The sequence below is a fragment of the Balearica regulorum genome, chromosome 10 (genome assembly GCF_011004875.1).
Source record: "Balearica regulorum gibbericeps isolate bBalReg1 chromosome 10, bBalReg1.pri, whole genome shotgun sequence".
Taxonomy (NCBI): Eukaryota; Metazoa; Chordata; class Aves; order Gruiformes; family Gruidae; genus Balearica; species Balearica regulorum.
In genome coordinates, this window is record NC_046193.1 from 2148478 (window position 1) to 2175168 (window position 26691).

Here is a 26691-nt window from a genome sequence, read left to right on the forward strand (position 1 = left end):
ATGCTCATGAGATACTGTCATTAATCCTTTGAGGACATAAATCTACAGCTGGCTTAGTTTACTGCCAGCATCTCTTTTTTAATGACCCTCCAGATATATGACATTTAATGTACTCATGCCTGGTTTCAAGGAATTTACAATCAAAAATGCAGGCAGAGCACGCTAAATCCTACCTTAGCTGTTGTTGCCAGCCTAATCACTATAGTGTATAAAAATTCACTCGGAGGATTATTAGAGTGTCTCTCAGTTACTGAACAACATGGCACACTACAGAGCAGCAAACAATCGTGATGAAAGATTGTGGCAAGTAATGAGGACAATCAAGATCATTTAAAGAGCAATAACTGATGGTTTGGAGGGGGATGAGATCTCTGCTGATAAGTTTCAGGTTTAACGATTCAACAGTGTTGCAGTTTGCACAGATTATATTGATTTGTTTTCCCCCATTTAGTTGCTTAAAGTATCTATAGAAAACAAAATCAAGAAAAATCTACATTCATTACAAAGAGCTACTAGTGTTATTTTTAGTCTATCATCTCAGATAAAACAGTATCTTTAGATTCTGTGAGAGACAGAGAGAAACTCCACTCTGTTCAATAGTTTTAACTCAAGCAACAAAGAAAAACCAGTAAGCTTTATTGTGGGAATAAGCCAAAAGAAACTCAGAAACACTGCAACATACCAGTTCTGTTTCTGCTCTGATTTCAGTGGGGCTATTTCAGATCTACAAAGCCTTTTACACTCGCTCTAATGGGAACTTTAAAAAGTAGACTATGCCATGTCTGAAACATTTCCAATGAAATTCTGGTTTGTAGCTAGTATAGCTTTAAAATTAAAACAGCCGCATTGCCAGCCAAGTAGTATGGATAAAAGGGGTTTTGGTTTAGATGCTTTTGGATTGTGAGGATTTTGAATTTTTATTTCATATATGTCTTGAAACATAATGTTGTTAATTTCTAAAAACCTGGCAGTAAAACTCAGGAACATGTTCTGCTTTCCTTTTTTATCTATTTCTGTATTAGAAATGAGCACAGAATATATTATCCCTAATGTTCACAAATACAAACAACATACTGTGAAGGCCAAATCCATCTTCTGCCTGATGTGTGGCTTTATTAAATATAGAAAGTGAGAGTAAAACTATGTTCAAATTTCTTCTTAAGTATTTACAAATTTAAAGGTTTCTTCCTCAAAAGTTGTCATCCCACATGCTATATCCCAAATTTTCTAATGGGCCGCCGCCTCCACCTCCCCAAGCCTACACAGAGTAATAAACTTCCTCATGCAGCCAGAGTCAACTGCACATTTTCCTCGTGTGACTATACTCGCTTTTAAGGTAGAGAGTTACAAACTTCCCCACTCCTTTTTCAGTGCTCACAGTAAAAGTTAGAACAATTTCTCCACGACACGTGGAACTTTAAGAGAGTTTGAAGTTGGATCAGAAAGCAACTTCATGTGAAATTTCTAGAAAGTTTTCATTAACAAGTATTTCTGCGTGTCCAATTTTGTCAAGTTTTACCCTATCTTCCTCCTCCTCATACATAAATCTCAGGATTTGAAACTGTATTGTAGAATGTCAGAAAGCCAATGGAAAAGATTAGGTCTGATATTGGATGCAGGAGGACTGGATCAGCATTAGAAAGTCTGGGATCTCATCCAAGGCTGAGGCAGGTGAGAAGTTTTCCAAAAGAGTTGCCCAGGCCAATAAAGTGGAAATAGAAAATATGGTGTAAAAACCTGTTTGCAGAAGTTTAAATATTAGTCACCTACTGTGAACTAAAATGAAAGGCTAAATACATTTTTATAAATACCTGAGGTTTTTAATTCTACTGTAGCTCTATGATGTTAAATTTAATCGTTTTTACAGTAAGATACTACAACTGGTATCATCTACTGCTTCAAACAACTGCATTTATTTTAAGACTTCCTCCTAGTGCTATGTTACAGACAACTTCTGAGAACTGCTTCCTGTTTTTCATACAGATTTCCCTCTTTTCCTGTGGAAATCTATTGAGGAAACTCTATGAAAACAAAAGGAAGTATCTGTTCCTAAATACCTGTAAGATTGACCAAAAGAATATTTTACCCACAGTGGGGCTCCTACATATGATGTGAGTAGCGCTGTGTCCTGCAGTGGTAACCGTGAGCCCCCAAACAAGCTGCATCCAGCTCGGATGCAGCAGGGCTGTCCTTTGATGGAATAATTTAGAGTAATGTTGATTGGGAAAAAATGAATCCCAGTTACCCAACCTCCCTAGTAACACCTTCCATCTGCCCCCCTCTCCTTCACCTCATTTATTAGCTGACTTGAGAGGAACCGTAGGGCTGCACTAGAGTCGGTGATGTCCACGTATGACCAGCCATTATTCAGGGAGTAAGACACAGTAGCACGGAGCTGTGTGCGATTCAAAATCTTACCTACATCATGTACCTTTTTTAATAACCTAATGTTACTAAGTTCTGTAATACCTTAAATACACAGCAGCCAAAACAGAATCACTCTCAGAAGTGGTTTTTTGCATCACTTGAGTTACCTTTAAGGTAGCTCTGATTTGCTTTAGACATCTAAGTTTCTAGACCACGGAGCTAAAAAATCCAAAACAAAAAGTAGAAAATGTAATTAATGTATTTCAACATAATTTAGTGTCTGTTTCCGGTTTCTGACAGCCTGCTAGGCTCCACAGAATCTGGATGAAATTTACTCCCCACATACTGCAGTTCTGCTGGATGGTCGGTGTTTCAAAGAGAAACTGAGCCGCAGGCATTGTTAAAGGACAGAAGGTGGTTTTGTTTCAATTTTTCATGCCCTTGTTAAATAATCTATATGCAATTTCCAGGGCAGTAACTACTTGCTCAGTTAAGTTTTCTGCTTGTTCTTAACTAAACTACATTTTAACTAATGTAGCTTAAAAAAATGGGGGGGGGGCGCGGGCCAGGGATGGAGTGAGAGTTATTGTAAGTTACTAATAAAATCTACCTGCTCCTTTGTCCTCCAAAACCAAGTGCTATTATCACTTAGATTACAGTTCTTTCCAAAGGCTCCTGTTAGGATTTCATTGTACCATTGTCCTAATTAACAGGGAACCTCACCCTGGGCAGCTCTGAAGGGTCCTATGTACATGCAATTTTTTGAACCTTATCCCAGCCGCACTGTATCAGTGATGGATGAATTACAACAACGCTAGGTTTTACTCTTCCTAATAGATACCATTATTGATCTTGGTTTTATCCCAGTAATACCTACAAATTTCAAACAGGTTAGGTCATGATTCCCTTACACTGACACAATACAAGTTTATGATAAGTTACATCATTTACATCCTACGCCAGCAGTCTTGTGGTCTAAAAAGAGACATTTTATAAAAAATACATGCATGTGAAGAGGGTATCAGAAAACTGGCCTTAATAGTGCAGTAACATCTCAAGAAGTGAGAACCCATCAAGATCTGGCCAATAGCCCATTGGTAACAAGCAACACTGCCCACTGCCAGGGATTCAGCTAATGCCAATATAACTGTGATTACATTTTTAGTCTCTCTTTTTGCTGGCCTGCTGTGTGCCCGAGCTACACTTCTTTAATGTCTTTTAATGTATGCTTATTCCCATGCTTAACTGTTTTAGCTTATAGAACGTTGAAATCTCATGTTTTGTTTACTGAAGTCAACTGTAAAACCTGGAGGTTTTATATATACTCATACATTAACCAATGGCCTACGTTTATGGCACCTAGTTTTTCAGAAAGCGAGATAAACAACTTAGTCATACCTTTTGTTCCTCCAGTAAATATTTGTATTAATTTATGTTGACTTTCTACAAATCTTCAATGACATTGCATATGGCTACCCTGCAAATTCCAGGTGATTCTAAAAGACAGAAGAGGGTGCTTTTCCCAGGGGAGTACTAAAGATTGCCTAAGCGCCATATGAGTCACAATTTTATGTTACTGATCATGGAAATGAATACAGTATGATCCTATTACAGAAACAGAAAAATGGCTTATAAAGAAAAGCTTGAGAAAAGCTATTAAATGAACTGGTATAAAACATAACCTGAACTTGGATCAGGTCCGTTATTTGAAAATGGTAATACTGAAGTCTTCGTAAAAAGTTTAGAGAGGCATGTAACTTCATTTATTATAAGGTTTGCAACTGATACAATGAAACTAATTTCAACTGTTTTCATGTCAATGAAACTATGGATTTGGTTAAAATTATGCACCTGCTTAAGTACTCTGTAGTAGTAGGAAAAATACTATGTAAAGTTTAACTTAGATGAAGTTTAAGCAAATTTGGCAATAAATACAATGCAAACCTGCTTGGACTGAGGTTCATCAGATAAAGAAATTGGAGGCACTGCTGAGACAAGGAGAGGTGCACCCATGGAGAAAGGAGATGAGGCAGAGCGCTAAATGTACTGTCAGAAATCGATTCTTACATGCAGGGAGCAGCTACGTATGGTTATGTTACATTTCTGTCATTGGCTTTTCTATCTCCAAATAATGTTTCTTATTCAAATACATAATCAATAAAAGACTCAGTAAAAGCTGCTGTATTTGCTGTCAAAATATACCTAGGACCCTAATGAATGCAGGGATACTAGGCAATCTTTTCTGATCTCTGTGAACTGGCAAATAATGTCTGAACATTTGGGAAGGAAAGTAATTAATTGGGATTACAGGAAAGGCAGTATTATTTTTTGCAAGTCACCTGTGAGAATAATAAAGGCTTCAAGAAAGCAAAGGACAGGCTGCTTTCAGGAAACGTAAAACTATTTCAAAAAAAAGCATCAGAATAGCAGGCACAGAGCTTAAATAGGAAGGAGCTTGCAGAATTATCCAGTATCTAACAGAGAAGCAGCTCTCTCTGAAGATCTAAGGATGTTTTTACAAACATCACTGAAACAGAAAACACAAGGTATGAGGTAATTGTTGTGCTTGTTTCCTGATACAGGATCTGAGGAACATGGAAGCTGTGACTTCCCCACGTCCACAGCAGACAGTTGCTGGCACTGACACTCCAGGCTCAGGTCTCACAGTGACTCTGCGTTCCTCTTGCACTTGGAGCAATAACCACAGGACAGCTCTCCTATGTGGAGCACTCGGGAACTTGCAGGGACCAAATGACTAGGCAGGCCTTTGTGCAATTGTCCTGTAAGAGCTTAGGAAACATCTGATTTAGATGCAAAAGTTGATGGTTGCAGCCCCTCCTGTAACATATATTAATGTCATATTTTCCCCAATGCTTAGTAAGTGCTGGCCAGAAAGAACTTGCAGCCAGCTTAAGGCATGACGTTGCTGTTAAGAGAGCCCTCTTCTTTTTCTGTCACTCCAAATCCATGAGACTCTAAATCTATGAAGTTCCAAGATAAGTCCTGAAGGAATTTACATGCCAGTAAATAGGTACTTTCAGAGTTTATACCACATTTGGCAATATCTGCAGTTTTGCATACATCAGACAGAGAACTGAAAAACAATGTTTTGTCAGATGTTTTAAGCTCTAAGAGTTGAATTCAATAGGATCTCCACCCTGCTGATAAGTATTCCCTGACTCTGTTTAGGAAGAACACTTTTCTTTATCTAGGAAACATTAAAAGGATCACTGGACATTTGATCTTTACCAACATGCACTGTAGCACGCAGGAGATAACAGAAAGATTCCTTGGGATTAAATAGCACATGTCTACGTGAAGGAATACATGAGAGAGTTTCTTTGTTATACGGGCAATGGCAGAAGGCAGTTATCTACAGGACCGCAGCTCTACTGTTCTTCTTTATCTCGCTTATATGCTTTATATCAAATATCTTGGTTATAGCTATCGGTGGTTTAGAATTTCATGGTATTTTAGTTATTAGTGTTTGGCTACAGGCTTTCAAGCATCTTTCTGTAAAATACAAGTCAGGATACCAGGAGAGAGAGAATTCCAAGAATAACAGTTTGGAGATGAGGAAGGACAAACAGACTTAGGAAAATACATATGCACAACTCATGCATATGTAGTTGGGGGGGGGGGGGGCAGTTGTGTGTTTTCACATGCCTGTGTTGCTATTCCTTATGGGCTGCACTGAAAGGAGATTGCAAAAAAATACCTAGAGCGAGGTTTTGCCAATGGGACTGTCTGCCTGACTAGAAGCAAAGAAGGCTGGAAATGTTGAGTGAGAACTTGTTCTCACATGAGCTTCAGCCTCATTCAGCTTAACACAAACTCCACTTATATTAAATTAAAATAATTGCTCCAATATGGAAGGAAGGGAAACTCAAGAGCAGAGCTCCCTCAGAAGAGGGAGTAATGGATCTACAACTTCCATTGCCATGACTAGGAGGAAAGTTGAATCCAGGTTTTTAACTCAGACTTCCAAGAAAATTTGTGCAAGCTTTAGCAAATAGCTTTTGTGCTAACAGTTCAATCAAGTTTAAACAAATGATACTTACATTTTTCTAGCTTTATTTAGGTCTGCAGTGTGTGCATCCAAACTCTAGACTTCCAGTGCACATATCTGAATTTCTCGCTAGCAGGGTGGGGTGTGGCAATAGAGTTCTTTATTCCAGTGGAACATCTGGAAATCATTTCCTTCATTGTGTCACAAAAGAATTCATTAAGGAGCAGGAATATCTGAATGACATAATTCCAAAGTGATGTATGTGTTTCTCCTGGATAGCACAGTGATTATTAACCATAAAATACCCCACACAGAGCAAAAAGCAGTCTGATTCATCAAGGATATGCTCAAGAACTACTGCCATGCAATTTAATCCCTTGCTAGGTACAGGATTTATTAAAGCACTATAATTACCTCATCCGTTTAGCCTAATTATCAAATGCTATCTTCCATGGAGCAGCCCAAATGACTAAGTTTATTAATAATGGTAAACTAAAGTTTCAAGGCCAAAAAAAGGTTAAGGAAAACACCAAGCAGTGAGACTCAGAGATCTTAAGCTGCATTTCAGAGTTGAAAGGAATGTATTCTGTAAGTCACAAAATTAAACCCACCCATGCAGTTTTAATTCAGCTTCCTTATTCATTTATTTGTACTAAATTTATGTACATAATGAGTGTGTGTATCCCAGCATAAGAGCATCTTTTTTGTACTTAGGTGGGTCTCACTTAATGCACTGATATTTATCTTAACTGTAAATGTGGCTTAACTGTTACATTGAAAATGAACGATTAGGTTTTTACTGTACTCTTCATCATGGTATAATACACCAGACTAGAAAGATTATAATCAAAATTTTCTGTTAATTTTAGGTGCCTACTCTGACTTATTTAAATGTGCACAGTATCTAGCATTTCAGAGCAAGCCACAGAAATCATAATTTCTGTGATTCCATGCTTCAGCTGCAGTTCTTATGCCCCATAGTCTCAAATTCCATGCCAAAAATAAATAAATCAGGATCCAATTATTATCTGTACACATGTAACACGGTAATTACGTCTCAAAAGCCTAACTAATTTGCCTAGTATTATGCAGGGTCTCTGGCAGAGAGAGAAGTAGAATCTACTTCCTCAAAGCAGCATTAAGTTGCTTTAACAAGGACACTATCCATTCTGTTCCTGTGTGTCTCACCTGACTTGCTACATGTAGCTTCTACAGTAGAAGAGAAAGGAACCTTCTGGCAGAAATTTTCTACTCTCTAAAGCTGTTGTCCATCCACAGAAATCATTCATCCCCTGCCTTGAATGAGGCAAAGGTTACATAGAAAAAATAGACTGCGATTTTACAAATAACAACTCTGTTGTAGTGCATGTGCTCCAGGGGTTAAGGCAACCTCCTGACATCTTGTAAGTTGAGAACCTTAAAAAACCCAAATACACTTAAAACACGAGAACTTGTATCAGGTAGCATCATCATGACATCTGTGTTTTCCACCAAGAGGGTCAGATTCTCTACATTCTCCGCATAGATTTCTACTCTGAGTTAACTGAGCAACTGACAGCACAGTAAATTATCATCCTCCACGTGGCGCTGCAGTGGGGGCGGGAGGAAAAACTCATTTGTGTGTGGTTTTCCCAAACATTTACTGATAGGAGAGTAATGGCAAGACTTTAAGAACTTGGATAGCATCCAAAATTTTATCAGGGAGTGTGTTTGGCCCTTAAGCACTTTTTTCCTGCATATTTCATCTTCGGTCCCTTTATCTCTACCCCAATCCTGTCTCCCTTCTCCATGTTCAAGTCTGCTGTTGCTGGAATTCTCATTCTCACTTTAACCACTGTACCTATTCAGGGTGTAATTCAATCACGTTTCCATCAGCAGCAAAACCCGATCAAAAGGTCTCTCCACTCACTTGCTCCTGTTGCAGCCCTGCATTTTGCCATCCCCTGAAAGATGCAACTCTTAGGGCAAGACACCAATCCAAATTTTAAACTTCTCTCCAAAAATAAGAGAGGGCTGAGATATTTTAAACACACTTCATTTCATAAATCCAGTTCATAGCAGCACAAGCACTTGCACAACTCTGACCTTATAGGAGCAGATATGAGAAGAGGCAGAATGGGAGCAAGGTGCTTAACAAGAGAGATGGTGAGGAAGAGGGAGTTTTTCTTCCAAATTCCTGGGGAATGCTCCTTCTGGCCTAAAAAACTCCTCTGGTCTTTCCTATATGTCAAAGCCAGCACTCCCTGTGATAGTGTCCTTTGCCAGGGAAAGCATTGAGAGTGCAAAAGGAAAAATCTTCCTGCCCCCATTCTTGGTCGTTAGTGCCAGCTTGCCTAGCACAAACAGAGATTCACAATTGTTGGCAAAGCGTTACCTGTTTCTTCATGGCCACAGACTGGAGCATGTTCAACAACTTCAAAGCTCTAAAAAACAGTCAGTGCTCCAGACAAAGCCTTTTAGAAATGCATTCGCTTCTGTTATGCTTGCTTACCTGAAACCTAAAAAAAAATCAGCCTAAGAAACATTTGGATTGTGAGAAATCCAACCCAAATGGCTTGGGAAAGCAATATGCAACGGACGATCTTTGCATCTAAATCTTTGAGAATCAAAAACATCAGGAACACCAATCTACCACCCTGGAAATATGTTCCTCTAATCTCAGATTTTAAGCAGCAGAGTAACAAGAAAGCAGTTGACAAATGAGCAATAAAGACCTGTACTAAGAGTAGCTAATTTCTGAAAAACAATTTCCCCAAAAACAATCTGAACTTACAGAAGTTGCTCTTTGGAATGGGATAGGGTGGATGATAAAGGCACATTTCTATTCTGTAATTCCACCATGTCTGCAGAAAGGTTTGTGTTGTCTCAAAAATGCTTGAAATCACCACAGGAAGAACACTCTATGACAGCAGGGCATAACTCTGCTACTCTGCTCCGTGTGACAGTACCATTGCAAGATTTCCCTGTTTATATACAGTGTGCAGATAGATAGGAAGACTCTGTAAGAAAACATATTACCATCAGCAAATTATTTTTTTCTAGAGGATGGTGATTTTGGCAAGAAAATTAAAATCATCTAGCCAATAACAGGAAACCTCCCAGAACTCTAATCATATTATAGAAGCTCTTTAACTACAAACTTCTCCTTATTTCAGTAGAAATCCAAGCTATTTAGTCATCTTTATCATAGCTACTAAAAATTCATTTTTAAAAGTTATATTTCATGCTTTACAGATCAAGCAATTTAAAACCTGAGATTAAGCAATCTAAAATCTGAATTGATCATAGAAAGCTCATTCAGACGATTTCTGTTGGAGAGGAGTTCACAGCTTACAGTACCAACCACAGATGCATTCAGAAGACCTACACAGACACTTCGCTCCAGTGTGAAAACATATTTGATCTGAACATTAAATGAAAAGGCAAAAATAAATTAAAAATACGCACAGCTTCTGAACTCTGTAATTCCCTGTAGGGCATAACCCAAAACAGAAACCATTCTGAGTTCCCTGAACTCCGCAGGTTGGGTAAAATAGTACAAAAATAAAAATCACACCTCATTTCGGTTAAAAAACATAAGTCGTGCACTTTTAAAATAAAGTATAGCTTGGTTTATATATCTATACTTAGACCAATATACATATTCACACAGCTGTTTGACCTGCTCCATATGTGTCTCTAGAAGAGACTAGTTAAAGGTCTATAAACACAAAGTTAAGTAATTCCTCAGAGTTATTTTATGATTAGTCAGGAATTATTTAAGTTAAAGATTTGTTGAGTGCCAGAAGCAGGTGTGTTTTGCTGCAGTTCGAAGTTTCCATAACAATAGGAAGAGAGCCAATTAAAAGCCAATTAGTCATGGACATTACGTTAAGGTCCAGTACTTTGCAAACTCTCCCCTCTTCAATTTTCCTTCTCCCGAGCTGCCCATTATCCTCAGCACAAAGACTTTAAAATGAATGTGGACTGTTTGCCTGTCTCCATGGAAGCCTTGCTGCACCGCACCATACACAAGCGCTTCCCAGGCATCTTCAGCAGTACTTTTTCCTCTGATCTTTGCCCTAAACAAATGTGCTGTTTATTCACTCTTCTTCTCATTTATGAAGACCCATCAGATGCTGTATGAATACTAATAAGAAAAGAATTAAACCTATGTTTACGAATGAGTGAAGATTCCTCCTTTTAGCATTTACCATGACAGTGAAAGCATACCAGTTAGCCTCTTCCATTATGCTCTTCTTTAAATCCTGAAACTTCTGCCACTTGCAAATTAAGAGTGCAGATTTTGCATTAAAGAAAATAAAAAGCTCCTAGATAGGAAAAAAAATGACCTAGTGGTTAAATCATATGATGAGAAATCAGGAGATCATGGTGTTTCATTGTTCTGCTACCAAAGAGCAGCACCATGACTCCATTCATGCCTCTGTCACCTCACTCGAGAGCAATGATGAAATGTTGCGTACTTCAACAGTGAACTAAGGAGCATGAAGCAACCCTAAGAAATTAAACCTTCTGTACTGTTTGGTTCCATCTGCCTTAAAGTCCAAAAAACAGAGAAAATCCAGTCAGAAATCTGAAATATCTCCAAAATAAATGTAGGATTCTATATCAATGGCAAAATTAAAAGAAGGAAGCAGCTCCTTTCTTCCAATAGACAGCAAAGATTCATTTGTCTCCTTAACGCTATTCTTCTAGTTCTGTATACCATGTCTGATGAGAACCTTCTACAATCCATCTCATGTTTAGTTTCTAGCTACCGGTTAAAGGAATGGTAAGTTTGCTGTTGTGGCTACATGAGCAGCCCCCTTGCCCCTCACAATTCCTGTACAGCCAAGGAGTCTACACATCTCTAGCTCTGCCTCCTGATCTCTGGCACCAAACTTGGCAGATCATTGCCTTAAACTGGTTTTGGATGATATGAATGAAACCCAGCTGTGTTTACACATCCCTCCTTTGGCAGGACACTCCCCCTTTACCTCTGACTCTTGGCTGTTGGGTCTGTCCTATCCCATCATCTTCCCTGGTCGCTACTGGGGACAAACCAGTGCCCAGCATTGCATTACACCAGACCCCTGGCAAGACATACCAAAACAACAAATTTCCAGTTTTGTTATTTCCAGTGGATCCTTGACATTATATATTAGCTGATCAAATATAAAATCTGTTGGATTTTTTTAAACTTCCATATCTATCCATGCTGCTCCTGCTTGCCCCCCCGCCCCTTTTATCTGACATTCCAGCTTGTCTGGCCACATGTTCCTTCATGCACATTTAAAATCTGCTCCATTCCTAAATGCCTTGAAATAATTTCCATGCATGGCTCTAGAAAACAAGGCTGTACCCTAATCTGTGCTGCCTTTTTATTTAGGGTGTAAAGTACACTAACTTTGCTATATTTCTTCCGTTGGAGAAACTAAAGCACAATGTGATTTGATGCAAATGATAAAGCCTGTGCCAGAACGAAGATTTAAATTCTGGAGCACCTGAATCTGAAAACCCTTGCTCAAAACTTACATTTCTTTCTAGTTTCCCAGATGAACATCTCCAGAGAAGACATACGTGGCTGTCTTTAAGCAATATACTGGGCAGAAAGACCTAACAAAACATGCCGCCTGTACGGCTTCCTTAATTTCTCCACATTACAAGAGAGTTGATGAAGCCCTCTCAAGAAGATTACTGTGGAATAATCAGAGTTTGTACTTTGTATTTCATCAACTAATTATAAGTTCCCTACAGAGAAGTGAAAGCTGTTATTTAGGTCTGTCCTGAATCTCATCTAAATGGAGGGAGCCTGCTATTCTAACTCCTGAATTTTATGGCAAGGATTGTTTTTTTCCCACCAAATTTCTTAATGTTCCTTGGAGTGCAAGCTAAATTGAAACCAGGCTGCCAGAGGTAAGAAGTTAGTACCACCAGCAGATCTTCCATTAACATCACAGCATTTACCCTCTTTGGTAGAAATATTTTCATGATACTTGAATATTCTCAATGTTTTATGGGATAAAATCTTAACCAACTTTGAGACCCTGATGAATATTTACTGAAGTCTCAACATCTCTGTATTATGCAAACTAACTACAGAAATCTCTGAAATCCAAACAGATCAAAATTATACTGCAGCTCAAAACTAAGAGAAGAACCTGCAAAATACCAGCCACAGTCCTCAAGGGGTTGTAAATTATTCTTATTAAGTACCAGACCCCCAAACGTTTTTGTCTTAAAGTGAAGGAAATTAACACATTTCAGAAAAACAAAACATGACATCTTGTGAAAGCAAATACTACCATACTCCACAGTAATTGCCCAGAACACTGAGGCTCTGCGATGCTTCCAGGAGCCCCCATTTTGAATGGCCAGGCTTCATAATGCTTGCTATTTGTGCACTGCTTCATAAGTATTTTTTCCCAGAACTAATGAAGCTAAATGACTAGCCAGGCTCCATTCTGGAGACTGCTGTTTCCCTTGGCTTTACAGGAAATCCAATTGTTGCTAAGCTAAATAATACCATAAATTGTAAATCAAATATGTCCTTAGTTTTTACACAGTCGGCTCTACTCGAGGGGGTAAAAGAAGTGCTGGTTCCTAAGCATGGTTTACATCAGCTTCTGTCCCTACAGATATCTTGAAATACTGACTTTTGTTGTTGTTGTTAAATTCTCAAGCAACGAGGGAACTAACATCGGTGGGGCTCGTCAGGAACTGACAGCAGCTGTGTTAGATTAAACAAAAGCTCCCTGCGATACTTATCTCTCTAACTTGGCATCAGCTTTTCTATTACTACATCTAAAGTCCTGTTTCTAGCAGTAGTTGAATTTACAGGCAGGAAGTATTTAGAAGGTTTGTGCAAAAAGATCATGTTATACAACTTCTTTCAGCAGGACCAATTTGCTAAGTGTTTTCACTCTCGCTTTTTGTTAATGAATATTTAATGTGTTAAGTACAAGGAATATTCAATATTCACCCAACCAAAACTAATCTTAGGAAGAATTTGGAGGGAACTTAATTTACTATAAAACTCCTGAATTTGGTTTGCTTTCTTCTGCATAGAGATTCTTTGTGAACTACATGACAGCTCCAACTGGGAAAAGTATAACCATGTTGTTTTATGGTCTAAATAGGAAAATATCCTGATGCAACCACTGACAGACAGTAAACAGTTTTCTAAATAGTAAAAAGGAAGCAATGAAAGTGTACTCTGTAGGAAACGTATAGGATTACATTACACAACGTACACAAGCTTGTAATGGTCTGGTCTTGCTGTTCATTTAGCTCCATGCCTGAGAGCTAGCTTATTTCTACCTTGGAGAATATTTGATATAAACTTTACACATGTGGACTGATAATGCCAAATTTCCATTTATCCAATGTAACTATGAGTTTCATATTACATTATAAGAGTCTAATTTCTTAAATTCTTCATAGCTCTGACTTCAGTAATATTTTGTGGCATTAAGTTACGTACTATGTATGTAAGATTCCTAAAATAAAATCAGTCTTATGCATTGCCTTTCAGTTTCATGGACTCTATTTGCTATTTTGCATGTAAACAGGAGTGTCTGAATTAATTTCCTTTGTCAACTATTTTGCATATTTCCATTGTATTTCCTCTTAAATAGCGATACCTTCTTTCAGTACATCCCTATGAAACGGCAGGTAGGAGAGCCAAACTGAACTGAACCAAACCAAACGTACGCCAATACAGAGAGAGTAGTAATTCCAATGGATTCATCACAACTGTCATTTCACATTCTATTCCCATTCTTTCCAAAATGTAATATATTATTAGATTGTTAGAGAATAAGTCTATGCTATTAGATTTGTTAAAATTTGTTTCATGTACAGTAAGAGTTTACATTTTTCTACAAACAATGACTTGTACTGTCTTACATGCCTGGGTAAGAACATTTTCCATTCAACTACGTGTAAGTATATTCTGGACTTTTCCTCTACCCTGAATTTCCTTGAAGGTACTCCCGCAGTGCTGTCCATTGAGGTAACTCAAAGTTCCTCAGTCTGAACAATCATTGTCCTTCATTGAATTAATATTACCTTTTTTCAATATATATTTTGTTGGCAAGTTTAAGGTATTCATCAGTTACATTATTTGCTCTGCGTACCATCCCTTGAAAGCAGTTTCCTTTAAAACACAGAGATGTGATATCCTCTACATTCCACTCAGAAAAAGACACAATTTCAAATGAGATAGTCAGCAATTCAGAAACCCATTGCTGAGATGCTTCTTACCTATAACTCACTGCATCTCTGTTCATGTATCATTCTTTTTGACTTTTCAGTCTCTGACATTGCTTTATCTCCAGTACTCAGAAGACTTAGACCAAAACTGCCTGACATTTCTAAGTCAGAGTGCCAGTCCAAGTGACCAGGTGCAAGACCTTCTACCCTAGCTATGGTGTCATTGTGCCCATGGTAAAAATGAAGCATGCACTGTCATATCACTGTCAGCAGAGAAAGGAGAGCTTATGGCCAGAGTAGACTGTGTCCACATATAGTTTCTTTGACCTGAACTAAAAGCTATAAGTAATGTGTAGTTCTTATTATCTAAAGGACAGCTGCAATCTACCTTCCTTTGATTCTTAGTGAAGCAACTGACCACAGCTCTCAGGGGTTCAATTGCACAGGTACTGAAGGTGGATACCCCTGTTCTTCTACAGCAAGCGTGAAGAATTTCATTCCACCCAAGTCATTCGTGTGCCACGCTGTGCACAGGTATCTTGGTTCTTCAGATTTCTTACAAGCCCACTTTACTTTGCCCTTCTTCTCCAGGTCGGACACTGTGGTATCTCCACTTCCCTCAAGCAGCAGCCCAGAGCAGAAAGAGGGAGCAGCCTTACCAGATAGAAGTTACTGCCTGCCCGTTGTGCAACAAGACCGACGATCTCCCACAGGTGGAGCTGGAATTTCCGAGAACGGTATCAAACCCAGTACCCAACTACTTTATTTCCTCACTGATTTGTAAGATCCTCAACAGAAAAACTAATATAGATATTAAACCACGAAAGCCACAAACAAATCCTGATGAATATTGAAATCCTAGACCTAAATAAAAGGTAATAGCCCAGCTTTCTACTTCCCACTCCCCACATAATTTTATCTTTTATTAAAGACTGAACAAGTCACTTAGAGCTATGATTTAAAACTGCTTTTCTCCATATGATTCACCTCACCAAAACTTTTTTCCTGGCTTAAAGAGTTCATTTCTTTGTAATTAAAACTCAGAACTTCAGCTAAAATCATTTACAAGGAAATCAATTGCAGTTAATATTCTGTACAGTCACACTCTTTGGAAACATCCTGGCCACTTCAGTAACTCTGAAAAGGTCCAACCTGTTTAGTACACGTAACGCTAACTACCACCACAACATTACATGCTTTACTCCTGGGACCACGTGAAGCATCCTTTGAAAGTCTTCTAGTTTGCCAAGGCTGGCTCTTGGTGTCAGGAACCTCGACTAGGCTTTTGTAGAGCAGACAGCTACAAGGGCTTTCAAAGAGATGGCAATTTCAGCAGGTGTGTGTCATCATTTAGCTGCTGTAATGATGAGACACATTTATGGTACACTTACGTGCCAAGACAAGAGCCAATGCAAAGTTTGGTAAGTTGTTTGACTTATCTTCAGTGATTATTTTTAACACATCTAGTTCAAAGGCAACAAAACCAGTTCTCTGAAATTAACTGTAAGTAATAAGGTATCTTTACTGCAGACCGAAAAGCTGTATGTACCAACAAAAAATTAGATTTAGGTATGTATTGAATAGAGCTGGCAAGCAGCTGCCCAGGAATGCTAAAAATAGTGACATGTAAATACAATTAACATTGTAGCATGTTCTCCATGTGGATAGACTTACAAAGTAAAATCTGCTTTTACAAATATTTTTATCAAATCAGATGTTTTGCCAGCTCAAAGACAGTTCCCATGTCTAACCTATACTACCTGTATTTCAAGTACAAACAGCTTTTTAGCAAAAGCTTTTCAAGCAAATAAATTGTGGGTTTATAGCTTTAAAAATGTGAAAAAGTGTTCCATCAAGTAAAAATAGATTACTTAGGCAGAAAAATAACTCAAAGTTGAACAAATAAAAGAATTGTGTTAACATCTGAGATAAACTAGATATACTAGGTAAATAAAAATTATAAATAATTCTGCATCTAGATTTAAATATACTTTAATAAATATTAATTTCTTAGAGAAGAGCACTTGCATCAATGGAATTTTGCAAGTTATTCTACATTAGCTAGTTTACAAATTAATGCCTAAATATCACAATAATAAAGTGCTCTGAGATTCTACTAACAGAATATAGAAGAATTTTAATAAAATACTGGCTTTATGTTAAAGATAGAGGCATAAAAAACTTTGCTTTTCCTCTCTGTTTTCTGGTCCTGCTAATCACAGCCTGCAAAGGGGAGGGAAAGGTCTCTTTTGCATACACATTCAATTGGAGCAGAGGACATTCCCATGGCAGGGGGAAGAAGGCATTACGAGTGTCTTGGATATCTTAGCATAAAGACAGCTTGAGATGCACATGTTTTCTCCTCTATTTTTAAAACCCCTAATCTGAGTGTCTGCTATACCAGATGCTGCAATTAGTTTACTGGATTAAACATACCAGTTTGAAGCTCTTCAAGCAATCCATAGTGTTGGGCGATCAGTTCTCACGGCTGCCACAACAACTGTAAACTGTGATCATTCCCTCTGAACTCCTGTGGCAAGAAAGTAAATGATGATAGAAGTAGTTCACTACTAATATATCGCAGATTGAAATTTATTTTTTTTGTTCTAGCAGTGCACAGCCTCACAAAAAGAAAGCCCTGCTAATAAATTAGTTTGTACAGTGTAAGGGTTGCCATGAAAACGCAGACATTCATTCTCTAAATAAGGAGCAATACTGCATGCAACTAAGCTTTGTTCCTCCTTAGGCAATAAGTTATTGAACATGATAACCTATAAATTAGGCACATTGAATGCTACTACAATGAAAATTGCATTAACAAACATATGCCGACTGTTAATGAAAAGAAAAAAACCACCAAAACAAAACACCACAGGCCATTTTTCCTTTGTCGCTGAAAATAGACCGGAGAGGGAATTAAACACACTGCAGGCTGGCAGCGAAGGGCTTCTGCAGAGGTGTAACGCGACTGCCCTCTGAAGGGCTGAGGACTGCATAGAAGTCCTTCCAGGAGCGACAACTGAAATGGTGTTTAGCCTGAACTGCAGGTCCTTGTGTCCTTGGAACAACACAGAAAGTCACTGACCTGAGAGTCTCTGCTAGGTGACTCTTCCCTTGAGCTCCCCTTTCCCATGCTGAACAAACTAAACATGCATAACACTTACAATGCTATCTGAGGTCAAATGTGCTTCAGTATTTGAAGAAATAACAGCATTTGACTTGATCAATCTGTTAGAATTCATTAAACCTGTTTAATTAGCTGACAGTGATTAAGGTAAAGGATTATAAAATTTAAAATCACGTTGACATTGGCTTAACCTGATGTCAACTCAAAATAAATGTTCCAAATAAAGATATGACCAGTGGTTTTCATATACTCAGTTTCAAAAGACTCCCTGTAAGTTACAAACATCATAATAATTCTCTGAGTCTAGTATCTTCTTGTGATAAAAAAGGAGTTAAGTGCAATAGCTTTTATAAAATAGAGCTAAAAAAGTATTGAAATGTTACTGTATAATTTACATGTATTATAAACAGTTCATTTATAATTTATTTAGCATGCAAGGAGACATTAAGTTTAGGTAAAAAAAGATATAACTAAACATTAGATAACTATGGGTCCAACATTACATTTAAATATTAAAATCACTGTCCCTACAAAACACAGTAAGGGAATGCATTAGAGAACATTTCTATCAAATTCCTGCACTCTGAGCATGTGTTCAGCTGGTACAATGACTGTGCAAAAAAATCTTACACAGTACCATGGTTTCTCATTCCTCTTAAAAAGTAGATATGCAATTGTATATGTGAACAGTAACTGCACCCCCAAATAACACACTGATCCTTCACACTTACAGTTACTGAGAGAATTGAAGTGAAATAGCTACAAGTTACCTGCAAGAGAGTGCTGAAGTATTCAAGACTCTTAAAATAACAATCATTGCTTTGCTCCCTTGCCTTAGCCCTAAAGCCCCTTTCCATAGATGCTGAAGGACTCCATGGTGTGTTTCACCAGGGTTTTTTAAATCTCACTTCCTTCCTTCTCAGTCTCAGGAGTTTAAACTGCCACAGCTGCAGTGCATTAGGGTGGTTGTTTTGTTGCTAAGTGGTTGTTGGTTTCTCGAGCAGAGGATCAGCTGTTCCGCTCTGTGGAGGGCCAGGCTGCCTCTGATGAAGAGGAGGAGAAGTGGGCAGGAGACCAGCAATCCCAGGTGGACCAAGTGAAGAAAATACTGGCCAGGCTCCCTTGCTGTGGCAGCGGGTATGTTTCTGAGATTAATGCTATTGGAGCCCTTTGCAAAGATTATTTCGTGACCTGAAGGCACCATGGCTTCAGTAAGAAGCAGTAAAACTAAACAGCAGAATCAGCAGGCCCTTTGCCCATCCTTCACAGCACGTGGGACAGCACGCTGGGTGTTCCCACCTAATCCTAACCGCTGTCCGCTATGACACCAATTAGCGATCTGTGGTGCCAAGAGTTTTGTGGGAAAACTGGCTTTTACAAGCATTGACCTTCATTGTGAGATTTCACTAATTTTTTAATTTTTTTATGTATATATAGATGTGATGAAAAAATGTGGAAAAAGCTAATGTCTTATTTGGACACCACCAATACCGATGGCTGTGAGACAGCCCCTGCAGAGCTCGCCGAGAGAATCACACAGCTAACTGAACAGCTTGAGCTTAAAGGGCATGAAGTGAGAAAACTGGAAACAAATATGGAAGAGGTAACAGGTGCCAAGCAGAGTGGGAAAGAGTTATTTATGTATCTTTAAGTAGCTGCATTCATAACCATATGCATTTATATTTTGTTCTGGCCATTTTGCTCTCTGTTGCTGATGTTTCTCACTGTGCCATTAGTTCGTCAGCTCAAACGTCTCATGCTTCCCTGTAATGACCGTATTTCCAGGCTGGTTCCCACCTGAACCTCCATTTCTTTGGAGGATGAGATGTCCACCAGCCCCAGTCAGACACAGTAGTCCCATGTGATCTCACTATTTAAATACTGCAAACTTCAGCCATGGGTGGGCATAGATTTAAATGCTAGCAATCTTTCTGTGAAACAAAACCAGGGCACTGTATGCATTACTTTGGTCTGCTTTGTCTTAAGGTTCAGTTAGTGCTTCTTCAGTATTTTATATCCCTTCTTTAAAAGGAGCATAAAGATTTCAGTAGTTCTGGAAGGATTGTATTGATCAGTAAACTATTTAAAGTAAAATAGTCAACTCCTTTACATGTTGTGATCCTTTAATTTTTTTTATTCCATATCATTTTCCCCCTTGACTAAATTAAATGAAAGAGTTTACTTGTGAGAAAAAACATTTAAAAACAGAATAAAATCATACTTGTGTCTTACACAATTTGCAGTATTCAATGACAATTTATTCCTGTAATACTCCTTAGAGCAACACAAAGCTTCCTTCTGTACTGCTTACCATCAAGCCCACATAAAAACCTACATTTATCCTTTTACCTATAGGAAGGAACTGCCTTCCTGTAGATAATGCCACTTGTCTTCTCCTTTTTTTTCATTCAGAGGTACTCATCTTCTGCAGTATCGTATTGCTTTCTTTTTAATCTCTCCTGATGGATGTTAGTTCTGTGCACCTTGTTCAGAAATGGGCTGTTATCAACAGATTAATACAAAATTCTAGGACAAAAATGGAATCTGTTGCTCTTGATTTAAAGACAAGCAGAGAGGTGAATAAGACAGAGTGCCAACTCACCGCGACATGAATTTAAAATCAGTAGGATGAATCATTTTGAGCCTGTTAGAAATTTATTCTTAAACCCTCTTACTTTTTATTTAGCCAGCATTTATATCTTGTGTGCATTTATAGGTTTGGGGGTTTTATGAAGCTACAAAACAGAGAGACAAGTAGTAAGTAATTGCTTTCAAAAAGGTGACTTCTGTAATCGATGCAAAGCAAACTGGGAGACTGAGAAATGCTCTCTCTCATCTAACTTGCAAATAAATATATTGGCTAAATAAATAAATCACCAAGAACACTTCCTCTGATGACCTGACAAAAGTACCTTATCCATTGCTCTATATACTTCTATTTGGACCTGCTCAATGCTGAAAATTAGACAAATAACAGTAAAGCTAACAAGTAACAAACTCAGCAGGCAAGTGAAAAGCAACATTCTCAAATAAGCGATTAATAATTGCTTCAGCCTAAGACTGTAAAACCAGGGGATAAAAAGGTTCTGAAATTTGTCATGTCTAGAAAGTTCTGCTTTCCAACAACCGAACATTTAAAAATAGTTTCTACTGAAGACAGGGTGATGAAGGTGTCAGGACCTGGGAATAATAGATGGAGAAAACATGAGTGAATTCTAAAAATAACATGATAGGCTGCCAAGTGAGTGTTGCAAAGAAATGCCAATGATTCTCTATAAAAGCTCGCATACAAACTGTCAGCTTAATTAAAAAGACAATTAGCTTATGACCTGCCAGGGCCAAATGAAAAGTTCATCCTGATATCTCGTGCCTGATGGCAAGCAGCAGTTGCTTAGAGAAAAGTGATGAGAAACAGTACAGAGGGGTTTTCTCTTGGTGTTCCTCACCTGGTTCCCAATACACTACGGCCAGACACCTCTTGAACTGGAAGCTGCATGGAGTATCATGTTTAATGGCCAGTATTGAAGCTATTTACCATGAATTTACCTTCCCTTTCTTTAAAGCTAGCAATGCTCTTGGTATCTCAGGGCAAGGACTCCCACGTACTAGTTAGAACGGAACAGGTTCCTGAGGATTTGGTATTGTTAGCTTTAAATCTGCTGCCCGATCATCCACTGTCACCTTGTTTTTGTTCTTGGGAATCAGCAAATGATCTTTCCCTCAAAATTTTACAGACTTTTACCACCAGAAATACTGCCTCAGTTATCACCACTCCGAGTCTGCCTCGGCTCTCCTGGTATAGAAACCATTACTTACTTCTGTTATTCTATTTTATTCTTCCATGTACTTTTCAAGCTCTATTACCCTTTTTGAATGAGAAGAACTGAAAATGTGCTTAGTATTCAAATGCAAGCCCTTCATGGCATAATCATAGTTTCCGGTTTGTCCCTAGTTCCTGTCCTAATAGCTCGTAGCATGTATCCTTTTGATCTTTGCTGACCACTGGGCTACGTTCAGGAGATTACAACTCTTCTGGATCTCCTTCTTGAGTGGCTGTCATCATCACTGCATACTTACGACATTGTGTACCCTTCCTACATGCCTTACTTTGCATTACTGACACTGAGTTTCATCCGATCTTTTATTGCCCATAGCTATTCAACATCATGACATTCAACATCATCCTGTTGTAATTCTTCACAGGGAGCTTTAGTTTTGATTACACCAAAAAAATTGTACTGAGAGCAAACTTAACCGCTTTGATAGTCACCTTTTTTAAAAATCATTTATGGATATGCTGAACAGGTCAGCTCTTAAGCCAGCTCCTTGTGATACCCTAAGGATTACTGATAGTCTTGAGGTGATTTGCTCTTCCTCAGATCATCTCTGCAGCCTTTCATAAAAACTGGTGCTACGTTTGCCACCCTCCAGTCCTTCGAGGGTGAAATGATTTAAAAGATAACTTGCACAGCACAATTCAGGACTTCATTCTGCTGTTCTCGTATGGTTTTCTCCCCGTTTTGAAAATTGTTTCTCAGGTTCACTGCTTATAAAAATGGCTCTAATATCAGAGCTTCCTTAACTTTTGTAGAAAATACAATAGAATGATTTTCTCTTACATTTCTTAAGGGATTTTTGCATATTAATTATTCATTGTCTTAGATGTGTTTGTACACACTACTCCAGAGGTCAGGTTTTCGCCATGGCATTAACTCCCTTTTATAAGAGGGCTGGATATCAGCAGCTGACTTCTTCTCAAAACTGGCATTTGGCAAGGTAGTGTTTCCCATTCACAAGCAAGGCACAGACCCAAAATCAGGCTCTGCTGAGGGACTTTGACAGACCTAAAACCAAAGCCTGCTCCTCTGGGCCCTGTGACTTAACGACTGACTATCCCTCCTCAGTATCTAAGTTTTAAAAATAGGTTATGCTTAACTATCGTCATTATCTTATTGCAAATGTTAAGGTAAGAACAGGTGCTAGATGTACCCAAGCTAGGGAAAATAATCTGGGAGAATGTTTTAATGGTACATTGAGCCACTGTCTTTGAGCACAATGAGACAAAACCCCTGCATACCCATATGTACAAAGGTATGAGGAAACTAGCATCCTGATATATGACCAGATGACTGTTAAGGTATGGCTGCTGTGGAAAGCAGTTTACTAGCTATAGCATAGGAAATACAAACAAAAAGGGCTTTGTAGGAGCAGTCAGAATGAAGAGGAAAAAGAGGCGGCAGCAGCAACAAATGCTATGCCCAAATATCACTAGTGGCACTCTCAGCTGAGCGTATTGCCTGTGCTGTCTATATAAACCAAGCAGCTGGCCATGACACTGGACTACTATGGAGAACTCAAGTGGCATGCATGCTAAAGAGAAAAGTTAGTACTTCTGTTCCTGTTTGCGTGTGAGACCCACTGCGCAGCCTGCAGCCTTTCAGGGACACGCAGCAGAGGACAGAGCAGCCCCTGTGCAGCTTTCCAACAGCAGCGGTTCTGCCAGCATGACTGAAGCAGCAGCTAAAAGCAGCAGCAGAGAAGTCATGTCAGGGGTGCAGGGGCCTGGCAGGGTGCAGGACCAGGATAGATGGGCACCCGTTACGAATTTCCATGAGCATCTGTCTAATTGCATATTGGGAAAGTCTATTTTATACTTCAAAATAATGACCTTTTTATCTCTCTCTTATTTGATATGACACTGCTTCAAGCTGTACAGGGGAACATAACTACTTCATGTCTTTAGTACATATCTATGCCAGGTGGTATTTACAATGTGAAGGCAATCCGCAATATAATAAAGGAAACCACATGTTTAATTCATTGAAGACCTCCCACAGCCTCTAGAGTATTTGTTATGTCTCAGTCGGACTGCTGCCATGTTGGTGGTAACAAAGCTGGCTCTCCATACAGGAAAATGTTAGTGTATTCATCAGCATCAGACGGGGATGCTGAAATCATTGTTTGGCAGATGGACCAGGTTAAGTGATCCAAACTTCTGTAGCTGTTGTAGAGCTCAGAGGAGCTGGAGTGCCTCACAGGGCAAAGCTCATGGAGAGCTAATGGAACAGGCTGATTTCCAGCTGATGGGGAAGTAAGCGCCAACCAATACATACTATTAGCACTGTCAGATACTAAAATTACCTTCTAGAAAGCTCGGTGTGGATCAGGGATTGTTTAATTTTTTCACTCTGATGACACTTGTGTTTTAGGAAACTGAAGTTTCTTCCCATCTATTAAAATTCATTAGGATGCAAATTTTCACCAGAAAAAATCTATTAAATAGCGTGTGTATTAGGGCCTTCAGCTTTTTGAATTCAACTCTCTTAGTTATTTCTAAAACTTCAATAAAGATAAAAAATAACAACAAAAAGGGACTAACAGAGCCAGCACATTTAGCATTTACTCCACATGATTTTGTTTCTCAATGTAATATTATTAAACATATTTAGACTGTGTTTGCAACGAGAAATTGCAAAAAATAGTAACATTTCAGAAATCTGGCCACAGTAATGATTGAGAAATGAGTTTACTTTTATTGATAAACCAGAAATCTGTCAGTGCTCTCAAAGGTCCGAAAGTAAAATATTTAAGTGACATGTTTTACAGAGAATGCTTTTCAGGCTCTTTTTAGCAACTTGGCCATGTATCTGCAGTAGGGCTGGGTCTGTGACAAGCAAAGATATTGAGTTTTGCAAATAGTGTGGCAACTTTGTAGTTCAAAATATGTCACTGAGATTTTGCATTGAAACAAAAGCAACATTTCAAATCCTGAACATTTTTTTCCCAGGGAGGTCTGAGACAACTGACAGGCCAGCTCAGCTTTGGAAGGCCCAGGTCTGAGCAGACCCTTCCTGCCCAGGATTTATGTAGCATTCAAGTCTTCTTGAATCTGGACTTTACTGTGCTTAGCTACAAACCATTGCTTCACCAAGCACGCGTGCTAGCGTTTTGCAGAATCAGAATCTTAAATTTTTTAAGACACATCTTTTTTTAACCAAAATACTTACAGTAAATCAGCAAATTACCTTCTTGTTTCACGGAATGTACAGATGATCGATATGTAGGAGTTGCAAAATAAAGACCTGATTACATTGGTGAGGGCACACAAATTAGTTATGCTTTATAGAGGACGACAGGAATGCAAAAGATTAGAAAACTGAAATAGTATTGCTAGTCTTTAAAATTTCTGAATGATCTGCTTGCATCCAGTGTTGAATGAACTGCTATTACGCGCCAGAGCAAAGCATGCATTTCCTAGCAACTATTGATTCTTTGCTTTGTGTGGTACGTTAAAGAAATGTACTTCCTTTCAAGATAATCTTCTGGAGTGATCTGACATTTACCAGATAAGGGGGAAAACTCAGCTTTGCAATTATTGGGCAAGAAAGTGAAAAGCTCCAGTGCTTTTAATTTCCTGTGTCATTGTCCAGATGAAAGGCCCATTGCTAGGTGAACTGCAGCAAAAGGTGGAGGAGACCGAATTGTTGAAGATGGAGCTGCAGATGTTGGAGACTGAGAGAGTTAGGCTGTCACTGGTGGAAGAAAAGCTCATGGATGTTTTACAGCTTCTTCAACAACTTCGAGACTTGGTATGACTAGAAAGCAGTCCAGAGACTTAAAACTGGTTTGACAGTGTCCTTTCCCAACTAAAAAGGATGTTCATACCTTCTATTAAGTGCAAAGTCCTTTGCACCAGGACACATTTTTACATGTTTGCCCTGGGAACTGCCCGGTGATTGTAGAAAACCTTTAAACCCCTATGGCTGACTTTCTGAAAGAAGCCTAGAGATCTCCCTGGATCTAGATCTCCAAGCTCTCATTATCCTCTCAACAAAAATTTAGAGGAAACAAGGAAATCCAAAAGGCTAGTAATCAGAAAGAGTCTAGAAGATTATTTTTCCTTCTAGAAAAGGACCGTTGTTTAGCTGCATCCTAATGTGACACTGAGTCGGTATTACAGGGATAAAACTCCTTCCTATATACCAATAAGGTATTTTTTGTAAGACATTTCTTACCCAATGAATAATCCTAACATGGATTTATAAAAACTGATGCAATAACATCCCAGAAGTACATGGCCAGTATGGCAGTTCAGTCCTTTACAAAATAAGTTTAGATCTCCTGCTGGGGAATGATAGCAGTAAGGGCTGGCCAAAACACAGGCAAATTGGATAATCTGCAGAACACAGAGTACATTGGGAGCCTCACTGGACTGCTAGGAGCTAATTTCTTTGATAATGATTGAGGGTTCTCCTCGATTTTCAGCAAAGCTCTGCCTAATCTGTGTGAGATGAGAATGCTTCCTCAGATGATCACTTTACTTTGTTTGAAGTACGCTCATGTTCCACTGATGACTCCAGGGAACAAGTGCAATATCTCATAATTTGGTAACTGATTTTAGCACTTGACATGGAAATTCTACTTTCAGATTGCAAGTCTGACACATGCATCAATAACAATCCAGTGAAAGATTACACTAGTAAAGACTACAGCTGGCAACAAGCATAATAACCTTTTGTGTCAAGACTTCAACATGTCGTTCACTGGTCAGTTGTATTATTGCAAATCATTTCTGCTTAGGAGCCAATCCATCACACAATGTGCCATATCTCAGTGATAACAGCACTTAATGCTAATCATTGCCGGAAACATGCCGCCGCGTGCTGCCAACTCCCATAGCACCAGTACAGGCAACGATGCTGTCAACGAACAAGATCATTTACAGCATTCCCAGTAGAGTTTAGTGAGGATCCCTGAAATCCCTGATGGGCTATACTTCAGACAAAAGAAAGCTTATTAATCAGAAACTGTGGTTTTAGGTGTCACTGCCCCAGTGTGTTCACCTTCATGTTTTAAATACCCCCAGCATCTCCTTTGTGACAGAATCTACTACAAAGCAATGGCTGCAGAAAGGCAAATGTAAGGTCTGCTAGGACTATGAAAACCTCACACTGTGTTGCGGAGGTCACGTGTAATCCCAGCCTGCTGCAAACTG

At 38.8% G+C, this 26691-nt stretch overlaps 1 protein-coding gene across 5 annotated transcripts in view; it reads left to right on the forward strand.

The window, feature by feature from the left end:
* The window catches only part of EFCC1 (EF-hand and coiled-coil domain containing 1), a 59275-nt gene that overhangs the window by 22986 nt on the left and 9598 nt on the right, over positions 1 to 26691 (forward strand). For 2 of the 5 annotated variants that reach the window (XM_075762702.1, XM_075762704.1), the window contains exons 3-5: positions 15161 to 15306; positions 18701 to 18833; positions 19134 to 19299. In XM_075762702.1, the coding sequence (XP_075618817.1) occupies positions 15161 to 15306; positions 18701 to 18833; positions 19134 to 19299 (445 nt within the window). Of the gene's footprint in view, positions 1 to 15160; positions 15307 to 18700; positions 18834 to 19133; positions 19307 to 25126; positions 25286 to 26691 lie in introns of all 5 variants that reach the window. The other 3 variants (XR_012837134.1, XM_075762701.1, XM_075762703.1) reach the window with 3 other exon arrangements.